General features: G+C 32.4%; 1 protein-coding gene across 1 annotated transcript; it reads right to left on the bottom strand.

The window, feature by feature from the left end:
• Window positions 1–3,265: 3,265 nt before the first annotated feature.
• Window positions 3,266–17,786, bottom strand: LOC127708100 (diphthine methyltransferase-like). The gene is made up of 8 exons (XM_052212952.1): window positions 17,722–17,786; window positions 10,366–10,503; window positions 9,046–9,344; window positions 7,340–7,497; window positions 6,567–6,639; window positions 5,852–5,917; window positions 4,880–5,052; window positions 3,266–3,506 (listed from the first exon to the last, which is right to left on the bottom strand). The coding sequence occupies exons 2-8, from the start codon at window positions 10,492–10,494 to the stop codon at window positions 3,274–3,276; spliced, it is 1,131 nt and encodes a 376-aa protein (XP_052068912.1). The 5' UTR covers window positions 10,495–10,503; window positions 17,722–17,786; the 3' UTR covers window positions 3,266–3,273.
• Window positions 17,787–17,834: the final 48 nt, after the last annotated feature.

Consider the following 17,834-nt stretch of genomic DNA (forward strand, 5'->3'; position numbering starts at 1 on the left):
ACCATGCTTTGTTCAAAACTCACTCTTAGTTGGATTTTTAATAACACTAGATGAAAGACATTATTCTTTTCTCTTACCTCCAAATGCCACATTTTAGTAAAGGAGCAGCAGATAGAAGTTGCTGCCACAAAAACATCAATCCAATTAAGAAAAATACTTCCAAACAAGACTTCTGGTCATACTATGGCATCTTCATTTGATAGGAACCAAAATATTGACCTAAGAAATCTATTTTTTATATAATAGGATATGTGGGGTATTCATCATTATGATATTTACTAAAAAACAAAAGTAACATATAGACAGCAACAAACAGTCTTCAGCAAAAATCAGGTGTCTGTAGCTCTCAATCATCTCAAGTCCATAAAAGTTGTAAATAAATTAAACAGAAGCTTTCAAATACATGCAATCAACATCAAAATCTCCAAATAACAAAAAAAAACATTAACATTAAAATCTCAAAATAACAGAAAAACATTAAGTTATGACATATAACAACCACTGACATTGTTCCAGACATATCACAGGCACAATATGTGGCTAGGTTAAACTAGTTTTTGGAGATCTCAACACGTGAACAAAATATGAAAAAAAAGTGAAAAAAAAAATTGTGTATTACTATGTTGTTTAGACAATTTTGTTAAAAGTTGAAAGTTTATTTATTGCTTTCTTCTAACCTTACACTTAGAATGTTGTTTCATGAATAAAAACAAGTTAAGGTGTCACTTCTGATTACATAAATCATTTTCATTATTGCCATATAATACGGTGCAAGAATAGTTTAAACCTAAAAGACATCTCAAATTTACAGCCCATGCGACCCCCTTGGTGGTTTTGTGGTAGAGTGTTCGTCTTGAGTGCGAGGGGTCGTGGGTTCAAATCCTGGCCAGCTCAAACCAAAGACTTTAAAATTGATATTTGCTGCTTCTCCGCTAAGCACGCAGCATTAAGGAGTAAGAGCAAAGACGGGTCGACTCGGAGTCAGAATAATGTGTCCAGGTAAGGTGATATGTCTTCCTGTGGTGTGTTACCTTGTATCTTGTCTTGGGGAGAGATAAATCCTACTTTGTAAAGAATCACTCTGATTCAAACAAAAAATTCTCTGAAACTGACATTATCAAGATGCTCTATTTCTTGATTGACAACATATTTGTTACGTTTGGAGGACGTGTTTTTCGACAGACTGTCGGAATTCCAATGGGAACCAATTGTGCCCCTCTTCTTGCCGACTTGTTTCTTTATTATTATGAGGTTGACTTCATACAGGAACTTCTTAGGAAGAAAGATAAGAAGTTAGCATTATCCTTTAACTCTACGTTCCGCTATATAGATGATGTTCTCTCACTAAATAATACAAAATTTGGTGACTATGTTGAACGAATCTATCCCATCGAACTAGAGATAAAGGATACTACAGATACAGTTAAGTCTGCCTCATATCTTGACTTACATCTAGAAATTGACAATGAGGGTCGGTTGAAAACAAAACTTTACGACAAAAGGGATGATTTCAGCTTCCCAATTGTGAACTTTCCATTTCTATGTAGCAACATTCCAGCAGCGCCTGCATACTGAGTATATATCTCCCAATTGATACGATATTCCCGGGCTTGTGTTTCCTATCATGATTTCCTTGATAGAGGATTGCTGCTCACAAGGAAGCTATTAAACCAAGAGTTCCAAATGGTGAAGTTGAAATCATCCCTTCGTAAATTTTACGGACGCCATCACGATTTGGTTGACCGTTATGGAATAATCGTTTCACAGATGATATCGGATATTTTCCTTATGTCGTAACTACAATACCCTTCCCTTTTCACGAATGTGACTTACCGAATTAGACTATTTACCGGATTTGTAATAACATAAGCAACACGACGGGTGCCACATGTGGAGCAGGATCTGCTTACCCTTCCGGAGCACCTGAGATCACCCCCAGTTTTTGGTGGGGTTCGTGTTGCCTAGTCTTCAGTTTTCTATGTTGTGTCATCTGTACTATTATTTGTCTGTCTTTTTATTTTTGGCCATGGCGTTGTCAGTTTGTTTTCGATCTATGAGTTTGACTGTCCCTCTGGTATCTTTCGTCCCTCTTTTGTAAACTAGCACATTTGAAAACCAGCTCAGCGTGTTGGTCTAGTGCAAAGCAGGGTTAATATTCATATAACATTAACATGTTCTCGTCCTGAATATGCATATTAATTTGCCGCTGGATGTTTCCATCCATCATCATCATAATCATCATAGCCCATGGAAAGTTATATTGGAATAAGAGCTCTTTTGAACCAAAGCTTTGAACTGCACTGGGCAGGTATTTTAGTTCTATGACAAATGCTCTACCCCCAACATTCTGTATGTGCCTGTCCCAAATCAGAAGTTTGTAATTGAGAGGTTGTCGTTTGCTGAAGTATATCATATTTGTTTTCGTTTCTTGTTTTGTATGTAAATCAGGCCGTTAGTTTTCTTGTTTGAATTGTTTTACATTTGTCATTTCGGGGCCTTTTATATAGCTTAGGGAGCAACCATTTGATTTTTATGGGGGGGGGGGGGGGGGGGAATGAGCAACTTGGTAAAAAAAAGGCGGGATGACAATTTATGTAAAAAATGTCATGATAAAGTAATAAAAAAAAGGCAAGACCGAATAGAGTGAACAAATAAAAAGGCAGGACAGAGATTACAACTAAAAAAAAGGCAGGACGAAATTGTTCATCCTAGCCCCCCATAAAAATCAAATGGTAGCTCCCTTACTATGAGATATGGGTTTTGCTCATTGTAGATACATTGACCCAAAGTTGTTAACGTCTACATCATTTGGTATCTGGTGGAGAGTTGTTTCATTGGCAATCATATCCCCATCTTCCTGTTTTATAACTTGGTAAGGAGGGCTTTGTGTGCACATTAAACTGGTTTCACCCTGTCAAATCTTGTGGCTGTACCAATTCAGGCTATCTGGTTAATATCATATGTTGTCATTGCTGTTTTTCTTGGTTTGTATGAACGTTTTTTCTGAGTAGTTAGGTGTTGATGGTTGATTTGGTCTGTATCAATTCCTGTTTTACATGACTTTTTAAATACTCCCCCTTTTAATCTTGATTGGTTGACTTACAAAATGTACATTTTTGCCATGCAGATATTTTCAGTGTTTTTTTAACAAAGTAATTTCTTTGATTTGGAAATTTGTTCTCTTGGAAGAAGATTGAGGTTGTTTCTTTGGTGCACCATCAATGTATAAAAGTGTTTTATAAATGAAAATGAATAAACATGTTAAATAAGACATTAATCTTTATTTTCTTTATTTTGAGACTTTTCTGATGTTGAAAAATTCCACAAATGTAAAACATGATCATAGAATGAACATGTGGCTATTGTCCTATTGAAATTAAGTGATGAATTATCTCCAATCTTAGTATCTTGTCTATCTGAATCAACAGAATGTTTGTAGCAAATATCAGCACCATATCCTATAGACTCTTGTTTGTCATAATGACATACAACAGAAAGCTTTCCATCTGCAAATATATAAACAGTCTAGAGATCAACAAAAATCAATTGAACAAAAGATGAAAACTATGAAAATTAAAAATGTGTGTATGTTGTTACGATTTTACCATGTTCAACATGAGTAAAAATATCTAAAGGTCCCAGAGAGCCTGAATAGCTTACCTGGATATAAGCATAGTTGCTGAAAAAGTGCAAGTAGGACGGTTTACAAGTACAATGTAATCCTCATATGCATGGTTCAATAATAAACAGAAGGCAATCTTGGAATTAAGATATATAAAAAAAAATTGTGTTAGGTCATAATTGTGATCACCCCGAGTTTGGTTGGAATTGGTTCAGTAGTTTTTAAAGTAGAAGATCTTTGATTAAGTTTACAACGTACAGCAGATACTGGACGACAAACACAAAGTGGTGACAGAAGCTCACATGGCTTTCTAGGTCGGGTTAGCTAATTCCAAAAAAAATTTCAATTTTCTGAAACACAAATTGCATGTAACTTTTATGTAGATCTACTTCCTGCCATGCCTTAAAACTTTTCCAGTTTCACAGGTTTGTCTAAATTAAGACTAAACACAGTCACTTTTGCCATAGGAAACGATGAACCATAATCCACTGAAATTTGTTACTCATAATAAAGCAATAAATAATTCCTGGTTTTTATGGGAATACATTAATTACGATTTAGACAAAAACTTTAAATACAATTTTTTTGAATCAAGTATTAATAAAAGCTACATTTTGAAATTATAATCGTTATAAGCAATCAGTTTGGCCCGAATTTGTCAAAATAAGCTAAAAAACATCACTGATGTAATTCAACTTCATGTGAATCCGTATTTATGTGACCTTCAATTCTTAACTGGAGATGGGTTCCCCATGTACTAGGCGTGTTCAACTATTAAAAGGAAAATAAAATTGAGAATGGAAATGGGGAATGTCAACATTGAAAGTGAAACAAGGTTGATCCATTTTGTTGAATGATTCGATCCACATAAAATCATTCTTAGTCAAATAAAAACGATGACGAACATATATTTTTAACCTATAACATGCAATCAAACAGACCTAGAAAAATTCAATTGCCTATGCTCCCTTTTTATTTATATTTATGTTTATGTTTATATTGGGTTATGTGAACCTTGGCAGTCTTCTTCTGTCATCTTCATGGTTAATTAGATGGCGTCTATACTAAAATACACACCAAATGCTGATACATATTATTGAATCAATGCATTGTTAATTGTTTATTTTGGACTTTTTGTAATTTGGATATACGTTTTAGTAGTTATAAATCAAATATGATAATTGAGTCAAATCGGTGAACATCAATTTGACAGCTAATGGCCCTTTAATAGATCATATTTTATTGGAAACTACATACCAGAAAATTCAGAAGCATCTATCACATGGAATCCATTATACATTGTAGCTGTAAGAATGTAGTCAGACTTCTGTGAATCCCATTTAATTCTCCACACTCCTCCCCCAAGTTTTGTCTCTGCCAGTGGAGATCTCATATTTCTCGTATCCCATATAAATAAGTTCTCATCATAGCTATGATATGAAAAAGATATCCATACTCTAATCATAAGAAAAAGGATGTATCAAAGTCATGTCTCTTTAAAATCTCATGCCGAGACAAGACTGGAATTCTATAACCTGCATTTACTTGAAGAAAATTGCCATCGTTAAGCAAATAAATTATAACCCAAATTATAACACAGTATCTATCATAACAAGACCAATACCATGTCTGGACCTGCATCGCTGCATGCAATTGATTATGGCAAAATGTACACTGAAGCTTACTAAGTAACTGAAAATTCCCTATAATCATTGAAGCCAAGAAATCCTTCTGCAAAGAGTGTAAAATTTCAACTATCAGCAAACACTATTACAGTGGACATTATTATAGATGCCATTAAAGTGAAAAATATGACAGTGGACAGTTTCACAGTGACTAATATTACAGTGGACACTATTACAGTGGACAATATTACAGTAACTAATAATACAGTGGGCAATAATCCAGTGACTACTATTACAGTGGGCAATATTACAATGACTTATATTACAGTGGACTCTATAACAGTGGCTAACATTACAGTGGACACTACAACAGTGGCTAATATTACAGTGGGCAATATTACAGTGACTAATATTACAGTGGCTAATATAGTGGACACTATCACAGTGACTAATATTACAGAAGATGGACAAAATGATGAACTAATGAATAGCCTAAGGGAGGAACAGACAAACAAAAAGACTGGAAAACAAAATTTCCCCTACTATTTTTAGCTGCATAAAAAAAAATTGAAGGGAGGAAACATAATACCATCAATTTTCTTACCTCCCAGTACTGAGCACATTTTCTTTAAACGGATGACACTGTATACTACATACACCCATACTATGTCTGGAAAAGTTCAAGAAAAAAATACATAACAAACACAAGACACTTTAACCTACATACATCTATAGTTCTATACTATATTTGGAATTAAAACATGTAAAATACAGATAGCACAAACCACTGATATCAACAAGTAGATGCAGATATCCATTGAAATTCTCTACTGATGTAAAATGTCATTTTGGTTTGGTCAGGTTTTATGGACTTCCCCCTTTTTGAATTTTGTAGATTCAGTATTTTTGTAAATACATTTTTTTCTCAGTTATCAACAATATCATAAGGAAGATTAAGAGACATATATATATTAAGACCCTTCCAAAACTAAAAAAATGTCAAACAATGTCTCTAACACTTCAACACAGAGCAAGTATTTCCCCAAACCATAAATTCTCTGCATTTCCTGAAGCAAAGTAGTCAGTGCTTTCGTACTGACATGATTTGTACTTACCTTTCTTGAATTCTTGGTTGATACATTTAGAAATTATTTACAAAACTAAGGTTCAAACTCCCTCAGGCTAAGTTGACTTGAGGTGAATATTGCTTTTCTTTTTAAGATCCTTTTGGTTACATACCTCCTCACATATTCAGATATTTGGTATGCACCAAATTTATAAAGTATTATCATCATAATCTTTGTTAATGAAGTACATACCTTTTACTTACAAATATTGGAGATGATGTGGTCTGTCTACAATCCCAGCCCTTTAATTTACAGTCATCACCACCTAATCAAAATAACAATTACATGATTCAATTAGTTTTAAAAATAAATGTAGCAAATAGTGAAAAGCAAAAATTCTGTAAATCATTTTATGTAAAATTCTGAAATTTAAACCACATGCATTTAAGTCCAGTTAACATCCAATGATAAGTCTATAATATTTTCTTTTCTGTGTTAAGTATTTACAAAATTAACACATTAAGAAACTCAACATCAGTTTTAATTGCTGTTGATGATGCAATATTTCCATATATTGCACATATTGACATTTGAAGACAAATGTTCTTTCAAAGTATATTTTCCTTCTTTGAAATCAACTTATAACACTTTAAATCCACTTTTGTTTAAATTTTCCAGATCTTTATATATTCATACTGTGGATTCATTATTATTCGTTGGGTACCAATTTTCGTGGATTTAGTTGGTACAGCTGAACCACAAATTAAGAAGTTCAACGAAATACAAATTTTCTATATGAATATATGCAGACTTTGGCAAAACCACGAAATCAAATATCCACGAAATTGCAAGTTTATCTCAATCCACGAAAATTGGTACCCATGAAAATAAATGAATCCACAGTAGATGGATGGAATTTTACAAGATATCAACTTGGGATGTAAACATGAAAATTAGATGTGAACACAAAAACCTGCTATGTTCTCTAACAACATGCTTAACAGTTTACAAGGAACAATTCTTACCACTGTATACAATATTTGTATTCCAGTAATTAAAAGCAGTTATCCAAGCTTCAAAATCATGTGCTTTCCAATTAGATGTACATTTCAGTTGACCTTGATGAAATTTACATATACTGATGTGACCATCTGAACTAGAACAACTTATTTCTGGATCTGAACTGAAAAAATATGGAAAGTAAATAATTACAAAGTTAATTACATTTTATCAAATAAAAATAGAAAGTCTTAAATTCAACTCTATATCAAATAATCCCAGAATAATGTCATTTGGTGGCATGATTTTTTAAAAGAATTGAAAATGTGGAGGCCTAGATTCTATGTAAGGACCTTTTAAAATGTCGTTTTAAGACTGATGGACCTTTCGAACCTTGCATGAATAATAAATAAATAAAACAGTATTTTATATGCCAGACAGACTAGTACGTGAAACAAAATTTCCAACATTTAATAAGATTAGAAATTAACATCATATCAAAGAAATTATCAACAGACAAATACATCTAATCAAACATCTTTTCTTTTTTTCTAAACATATGACAGAAGGCAAAAACAGTAAAAATTTTGTGAGTAAATGTCTTCCTGGAATAATGGTTAGACAACAAATCATGAATTCAAACAAGCTTATAACTCTAGATCTCATCTCCTGTAGTAATTGTAAAAATCTAAATATTATATACCAGAATCATTTTAAGCTTGTGTGATTTAATCTACACATTTTACCAATTTCAACAAATGTCATAATGATTTTAACATTTAAGAAAGCTAATTTAGAAGGACAGTACAGACTCCTGCAGTAATTGAAGATTTGAAGTTCATAAAATAAACAAAGCAAATTTAATATGTTTTACTTATAGCAAAAAGGAGTGGCTATTTGACTAAAATATTTTATTACGAACCATCTAGATATTCAAGTTGCAAAAATCAAATCAATAAACCAAAGATTTATGATAGTAGGGCTGTTTTGATTTGTTGATTGCTGAAGGTCACTTTCAAATCAAGCATAGAACAATGTGATATTTAATAGATAAACATCACAGTCAACTCTTGAATTAAAGTATAGTTAGGCTTCTCTCTAGGAACCATAAATTCATGGTTTATTTTTGTAAAGTCTAACTTTTGCTATATTGAAGAACAAACCTTTTTGCAAGTTTTTACTGTCATGTTTTTCATGTCTAATTATGATCTACCTTAACAAATAAAATATAGGCAGGGGGATATTGTAGCAATTTTATCTTATTCCCAAATTGCAAAAAAAGATACCTACTTTACAGGACAGATATATGCAATGCCTTAAATCAATCAAAAAGTAATCTGCACAATTTCCACAGTATGCAGTCTTCATCAAGATATATTCATTGTGTCATCATCTGTATTTTCTCTGTGTTTTTGTTGTTGTTTCATTATCCTAATGAACTTTTGAATAACACAGGGGACACAGAAATCTCACATGTAAGAGGGTCTGGATTGGTGTGTGGGAGGAGTCATTTCCCTATTTTTAGGACATTTTTCTTTATTTTTAGTACCTTGGCCCATTATTCTCTTTTTCTTTATATTTCAGTACCCCATTATTCACTATTCTCTGTTTTTTGGCATTATTTGCACTACTGTTTATATTTTTGGTACTTTATTCTCTATTTTTTGCCCATTATTATCTATTCTGTAAACCCCATCCAGACTCTCATTTAAAAAAAAATAGATAAACATACCTATTATGGACTCTGTTTGCCCAATCTAATGACAACCCTAACACTTGTTCGCCTAATTCTGTGGATGTGACAAAGTCTGTTTTATGATCTTCATTTAACTGATAGATCTGAAGCTGTCCTATAGAATTGACAAGACCAAATAATGATTGAGAATCTATAAATGATGGACACCATTTTATATCCAATATTCCTGGCATATCTGTGGTCTGTACATGTTCAAGGCTCTGGTTTTCTTGTTCTTGTTTAAGTTTATAGGTATGTAATTTTCCTAACCTTGTCTGTGGTGCAGAACTATCTTCCTGTAAATAAAGTATAAATATCATACGTCTATTATATCATCAAATAAAGTACCTGGTACACATTTTGATTGATTGATTGATGGTTTTTAACGCCACTTTCAGCACTATTGTTTTTTTTTTGCTGCAGTCAGTTTTTATTGGTGGAGGAAGCCAGAGAGCTCAGAGAAAACCACAGACCTTCAGTAGGAAAACTGTCAATCCTAGTCAATTAAGATTGGAGTTGAACACACCTGCAACATTTGGGTTTGAACTTACAACCTCAGCGTTGACAGGCTAATGATACAGGAGTTAAACTACATAGACCACTCAGCCACGAGGCCCCTAACACATTTTGAAGTGTTACTGGTAAGTATCAAACATAACTTGTATTAAGCCTTGGAATGCAGTACTATGAATTGGAGATATCATCCTTTGTCCATAGGTGAAATTGGTTCAACTGCTATTATGGACAAAGGAAGATAACTCCAATCTTAAAAATTAATTTAACAATGACATAGAACAGATACCATGCAAAATTTAATATTCTTGACAAGTATGGTTATACACATATACATTTTTTCTGTAAATGGAATATCTGAGTATGTATTTTATTGTTACATTTTTTAAATGTTCATCGGTAGGATGTATAGAATACTGTGCTCAATGCTCTTCTAAAAAAGAAGTGATAAAGACTAGAAAATTGATGACGATCAAGCCAGCTCCATAAGAGTTTTGATTGCATGAATACATTCTTTATTTTAAAACCATCAGTTATCTGATCTGTAATTTACTTCGTTTCCAGCTGGAGGGTGGGGTTTCTTTTTGATCAAATAATTTAAGTTGTTCAAAATATCTCCTTATGTTTTGTATACATATGGACCCTTATTCATGTTATTTATTTTCTAGATGAACTCAACATCCACTTTATTTCAAGTTGGTTATGATTATATAAAAACCTTCAAACTTGAACAAATAACTATATACATGTATCATGTTAAATTTAAAATGTATTCTAAATACAATTTAATAAAAGATAACAAACCTGTGTATCTTTAGACTGGTCTAACTGGTATGTACCACACAGTAAAATATCTTGATAACCATCATGTGGACACCATTCTACCGAGTCTGCACTGTATTCTGTATCTAGGACTTGTAATGTTTTTGCCATATTATCACACTAGAGAACAAACATAAAATATATACAAAGCAGTCACATAACTAAGAAAAAATTATTTGTACTTCACAAACTTACAGCAAAGGAGTTTTGAGGCAGCTAACAGGGCAGTAATACTATTCAATTGTCACAGTAATTTATTTTTATTGTTCAGACAATGTTGAATCCTGAATATTTAGAAATAAATGTACCTAAGCCCCTTCATAAATAAGGACTTAATATTATTTTACTTCACTGGGTTTTATTTTTAGTTTACTTTAAGTATTTGTCTCCTTAAGTGAAATATATCGACATACATACATCTATATTGGGGCCCTTTACAGTTTGCTGTTCGGTGTGAGCAAAAGGCTCCGTGTTGAAGACCGTACTTTGACCTATAATGGTTTACTTTTATAAATTTTGACTTGGATGGAGAGTTGTTTCATTGGCACTCATACCACATCTTCTTACATCTATCGTATACTTGCCGTATAATTAACATTATGAAAACCATGATCAAAATCACACAGATCAAAATTACCGGTAGATTAGCAGGAGCAAAATTTCAATACCTGTAAAACAATCTGTGCAGGTTTGGTGAAATTCTTTCATTTTGTCTTCAAGGAGTTTTTTGGTATTGGAAACCCTTAAAATCCCTTAGATCAATAAACTGTTACCACAGAGATATGTCTCACCTTTATTTTATTTTGATAGTATACATGTATAATGCAAATGTTAAAAATAAAATGGCAATATTTAAACCTGTATACTATGATTTGATTTGATTTTTTGTGTTTTAACGCCACTTTTAAGCGCCGCTTTTGGGCTATTTCGTGGCGGTCAGTTTTTATTGGTGGAGGAAGCCGGAGTGCCCAGAGAAAACCACCGACCTTCGATAGGATAACTGACAATCCTAGTCAATTAAGATTGGAGTCGAGTGCACCCGCAGGAGTGGGGTTCGAACTCACAACCTCAGTGTTGACTGGCTAGTGATTACAGTAGTAACTACTTAGACCACTCGGCCAACGAGGCCCCCTGCATACTATGTAAAACATTCAAGGTCAATGAACAATAAAAGAAGATGCAGGGCCAAATAACCTCCACGGAAATAAGAAATGCTAATGCTGATTAAACTGCATACCGAAACCATTGATTTATCATTAGTCGTTCACTTTAACTAAACTAAATGCATATTTTAGCATGTAAACTAAGGAAAAGTTTCAAAGTCAATGAGCCATGATGATGGCCAGGGCCACATAGTCTACATGAAAATGAGACTTGCAAATACTTATACAACTGCATACCAAATATCATTGACTTAACATAAGTGTTCATCTTATACTTACCTAATCACACACTTCAACATGTAAAATATGCAAAATATTCAATGTCAATAGGCCATGACTGTGGAGATTGGGTCTAATAATCTCCATGAAAAAGAGACTTGCCAATGCTGATACATTTGCATACCAAATATCATTGACGTATTACTTCATGACCTTGATTCCAGGGGAAGTAAACAATATACTATTTCTAACAGTTGGTTACTATTGTTAAGTGTTCCAAATAAAATTGAGAATGGAAATGGGGAATATGTCAAAGAGACAACAACCCGACCAAAGAGCAGATAACAGCCGAAGGCCACCAATGGGTCTTCAACGCAGCGAGAAAAACTTATGAGATTGAATGTCCCTTTGTTTTCTTTCTCTTCTCTTTTAGAAATAAGTATAATACATTGATATTAACTCAATCCTTCCTTATTAAAAGTGACTGTACTAGGTCAATTAGCTGATAATTATTCTTTTTTCAACCTTTTGGTAGTCATGGTAGAAGAGTTTCCCCAATAATGCAGATTAATTTTTGATAAATTCTACTCATAATAATTTGATCAATTTCTGCTTATAAGTAGCAAATGTCATAGATGATAAACATGTGCAAGTTTATTGCACACAAATCACTATCTTTTGCAAACCATACAGGTAAATGTTTACCAGCTACTATCTACTCTGTAGACTTAGCCATCCTGAACAAAACAAAGATTGTACGGTCATAGTCTCTTTAACTTGTGTCTTTTTGGTGTTGGTGATGGATATTTTTTATACGGTGTGGATTTTATTCCTAACTTGTATAGACTTAGAGACTGGTTCTAGTTTCCAAAAGGGTTATTGAATATTCTCTGTGCAGAAATTTAGTTCAATGTTGGTTGCTGGAATTGGATTGATGTTCTTTGTAAAAATTTCAGCTACACTGATAATTCAATAATGCAGTGAAGCTAAAAAAGCTACAATGTATACTAGTTATTTAGTCATTCTGAATACTGTTAATTCAGAAATTATTGCGATTTCTTTATTAATGCCATTAATGCGACTGAGAGTACACAATAATAAGAACTCACATTCTAATATCTGATACATAGATACATATATATGTATGCATATTTTCCCGAAATTGCAATAGTTAATCTTGCATTTCTGTCTATTCTTCAACATCGCAATAATTTCTGAATTTACAGTAACTCAAATTTCAATGTAAACTGATTATTCACTGAAACTGTCATCTAAATACCATTATTTTGCTAAGTTTGGGTTTCTGTACAATTTATAAGTTCTTCATTGTACTTGTAAACAGTCAGATGACAGTATAGATAAGATACATTATTAAACATAGTGATGGAATCTGATGCAACAAACAGCTGATGCCAAGAAAAACCAAATTTACTATGAATACTGCTTTAACTTTATTCATAAAATTACATTCATCCAAGTTCAACATGATTCCTTCCAGAGGATTTTTAACAATATCTAATGTATCAGGATTAAATAAATATGTACAACATTACTTACATAATCCATCACATGTCTATATATTAAAATGGCATTATCTGGTTCATTTTCAAAGTAAATCAAACAATTCACAAATTTGAAGTCAGTGTTTTTCCTACAGAGTCAATCCAAAGTGGAGCCCTACACTTTAAAATGTATGATCACTATTTATCCATTCAGCATGTTCATTTCCTACGCTTAAATCTTTTTTGAAAACACTAAAAGTTACAATCTGGGACATATCATATATATATATATATACTACCAAATTTCCTAAACATTCTATATCCTTAAATTATCAAGAAATGCATATGGCTGTTGACAAGATACAGATATCTATGTTGGAGATAGGTACACAAACTGTGGTAACAAGTTTTTCATCCTTAGATGAATAATGATAACCATTTTGTAATATTCATTTGACACCGAAGGTAAGCCCAATCCTCCAGAAAAAACAGTTTTATCAGATTTCAATTTACAAAGTTCGAGTTTGGGCTCAAACTGCACCTTCAACTTATAAGAAACATGAATATAAAATCCTTAGGTTGAGGGAACATGCATCAATTTAGAAATACATATCCTACAGCTGACCTCTAAAAGTATAGAGAGCCATTGGAGCCAAAAAACAGTATTTTGGGTAGAGGCTGTAATATTACTTATTTCAAAGGCATTTTTAAATAATAAGATGAAAATATTTTTGGAATTGAGAGGAACATGATAAAATATCAATATCCCCCCAAAAAGATTGAAAATGCCCTATAAATCAAAATTAGAAAATTCATTTCTGACTACAATGTACTTTTTAAATTCAGACTGAGACCTAATGCAATTAATCTATTGATAAGGCCAAACTGCCATGGATACATGTATATTCTGTGAAGGTGGGATGGTTTTCATTAATCTTTGCAAATAAGAGTCATTAAAGGTTATCAAAATGCCATGGTAATGCCATTTCAGATAGATAACATATTATAATTTGACACAACACTGTTCACTGTATTTTTAGTAATTTAGATTCAGGTAACAGACATCTACCTAAAAGTACATCTTTACAGTTAAAATGAGCATCTTTTCTTCAGTGATAACAAATTGATGTACATGCACAATTGCTCAAACTTGTAGTACACTTACCGCCAGAAGCCTAACAATACATGTGTACAATGTACAAGTAAAAAAAAATTGTTTAGAACATGCTGAATATTTACTTGTATAAGCATCATAAGTGAAATCATCAAATTACTACTAAAGAAGTTTTCGCATTGTTTAGAACAAGTACCAGTTAACTTTATTTACCAGTTAAATTGTGTATCTCATTTTTCTGCTAGATCAAAATTCTAATCACCAATCTGTTGCATTTATCAATAAAGATTCATTTATTCAGAATTAAAAGTCTATGCTTAATTAAAAACTTTTTTTCCAGCAGTTAGCTAAACAAAAACATTACAGTTTTTAAGTGACCTATTTTCAAAGGCCATGCAAACTACTTATAAAGCTGTGTGTATTCTTTTTATTTGTGCAAAGATAAAAGGTTGAACTGTTGTTGAAAAAATGTTATAAATCAAGGGACAAAATTCTCAAGAATGTTTCTATCGGGTACATTGCATAGATTGTGAATATTTATCCTTTAAAAAAATACAACGTCAAGTAAATTTTTGCAGAGAGAAAAGGGGGATAATTTATTAAAATGAAAAATTTACTTCTGGAACATGTAGAGGTAAGAATTTGTTTAACTTGTATAAGCCTTTATTAAGTAATGCCCCTATAGCCAACTGATGGTAGACAAAGCTTAGATAAGTTATCATTGGTCTTCTGAACTTCAATTTCTTACAACATGATTATATTCTTAAAAATATATATTTACAAGATGTGTAGACAAATCAAAGAATAGACATGATAGAAGATCTAGATTATGTGATTTAATAAGAGGATATACATGTAATTTCATCCAAAAATGTCTTCTTACAAAACTATCATTTTACAGATTTTCAAAAAACTTTCATATATACTTAAAATAAAATGTACATGTATAACAATTAACATGTTGCAGAAACACAACCTTCAAAATACTCATACAATTACACATCATGTACATGTATATCATGTATATATTAACTTTCAAAACATGATTAATAAATAATAGAAAAGCTGTTTAAGTTGTCTATTGTTATAGTTTCTGCTAAAACTTTAAACAAATGGATAAATTTGTAATTTAATTCGTCATAAATATTAATTAATATAAATACAATGTACATGTGTACTTGTGTCTTTTATAATTATTTTTTAATCTTGCTCATAATTAAATTGAATTCACACAATAGATTTACATCTTCTACATGTACATTAAATTAAAGCCATGCCTCAACATGTGATGAATATTTAACAATGATATTGATAATAGTCTTAGATAGCTCTGTATTTTGATTTATTTTCCTACAATGTATAAAAATGATGTATGAACACATAAAACTATATTCTTTTTCAAATAATCAAGATCCTTAACTAATTCCTTGCACTTCTTTCACATTCCATTAAGCATTCTCTAACTAAAATCCGAGCATGAACTATTCCCCGCTTTAATCTTTCTGCAGACATTTTACTTCCAGAATATGTTGGTCTAATGTCTTTACCCATGTCTTCGATGACTGCTAATAATTGTGTGTATTTGCTTTGAGACTGGTGTCCCAGAGGAAACTGTGATCCCTGCATTTGTGCTAACATATGTTGTTGCTGAAGCTGTTGTTGGTATGGATTCATAGCTTGCCCTCCTCCCATCATCTTCTGAGGAGGAGGTGTGGCTCGGACTTCCTGTTCAGATCTAGGGGTTCCTGGATTACTCACAGCAGGAGAGTTGCTATCTTCCTCCATGGCCTTCTGCAAAATTCAAATTAAAAATGGTCAAACTTTTACATGTTTTAGATCCATTTTTTTAATATAAGTTATATGTATACAGTAATGGTAAATGTCAGTACCATTACTATTATTGAAATTCTCAATGGAATACATTTTACAGCATGGAATATAAAATAATAAACATTATCAGGAAAATGATTGATTGTTTTGAATAATGCAAAATTCATGTTGCCGAACAACAATAAACTCATCTGGGATCACCCTTATAAATTTTAAGAAACTTTTTAGCTAGACAAGACAGTTTGGTATTGACTCCCAGCCAAATAGCGTTAAACTGGACTTCATCAAAGGGCTGATGGTTAGGTTTCATTTTTCGTTCAACTTGCAGTCTTGCACCATACATTCCATACAATGTATGTATTATAATTTTATGGTGGACTTAGATCTGTTATTCAGAAAAAGAGCTATGTATATGGTTAATTCATAGACTTTATACTTTTTCCATGCCTAAGGTTGCCTAGTTGGGCCCCCCCCCCCCCCCCTTATTCTTCTCTTCAACATACTCAATGTATTGTTACATGCACTATGCACTATGCAATGTAATTTACTGACATGAACAGACATACATGTATGACATACATTGCATGTTTATCACTACAATACATATATGTGAATACACATGTATACAATGTATAAATATATTTCTATGAAATCATCATTCATGTAAAATCTAAATGTATGTGTACATGCTTAATCATGTTAACAAGTTGAACTTACAGCTCTATTGATGCCTAAATTTTGAATTGTACTGACTGTTTCTTTTGAAGGATGAGATTCTGAATTATTTTTTGAATTATTGCATTCATTTCCATTTTGAGATTCAATTAACTCCATGCTATCTGATTCAGATCCACAAGCATCTGCATCAATAACATTTTCTAATATAGAAATAAACTTTGGCACTTCAAGTTTTCTTTTCATTTGGCTTGATCTTCCTCTTTTAGGTTTCTCTACTGGTTCCAGAATCAAATTGTTTATAGGGTTAGAATTTTCATGTGTAGGTCTCCCATCAGGAAAATGTTTTGAACAAACCCTACTATGACTTTTTGGAGCCCAGCATTCTCCAGTTTCAGGATCTGTCCTGTTGATTAAGTTTATCCATTCTTGTCTCCCCTTAGGATTTTTTCTCTCTGTTGGAAATGGAAATAATTTGAAAGGAGGATCACAAACACATCTAGAAGTTCCAAAGTTACATTGGTGAATTGGACACCAGTCACCCATCCACTTTTGGAGGTGATAAGTTGAGTTTCCACAGTTTAAAACAGCACATAACTTCATCTTGTATCTCAAATTCCCCAGCTTCCCTACAAAGGTCAAGGAATTTGGTGCTCTGCACCTTATTCCACTTGACCCTTGAACTTTTAACGCATGCATGCACTGCTCTTGTAAACCTCGCCCACAACAAAAATTTTAATTACAAAGAGTACATGACTCTTGGACAAATATAAATAAGTAATAAAAGGAGAGATTGGGGAAGGGATAAAATGTCTATATTCTTTTAAATATTAACCTTTATGTCTTGTTATGTCATGTAAAGACGAGCTCTTTGTGTTGTTGTGCTTACAAATAAGGAAGTCGACGTGTTAAAAGATTTAAAAAAAACGAAACATTTTTATTTCAAAT

Source organism: Mytilus californianus, unplaced genomic scaffold, assembly GCF_021869535.1.
Source record: "Mytilus californianus isolate M0D057914Y unplaced genomic scaffold, xbMytCali1.0.p SCAF_7, whole genome shotgun sequence".
Classification (NCBI taxonomy): domain Eukaryota; kingdom Metazoa; phylum Mollusca; class Bivalvia; order Mytilida; family Mytilidae; genus Mytilus; species Mytilus californianus.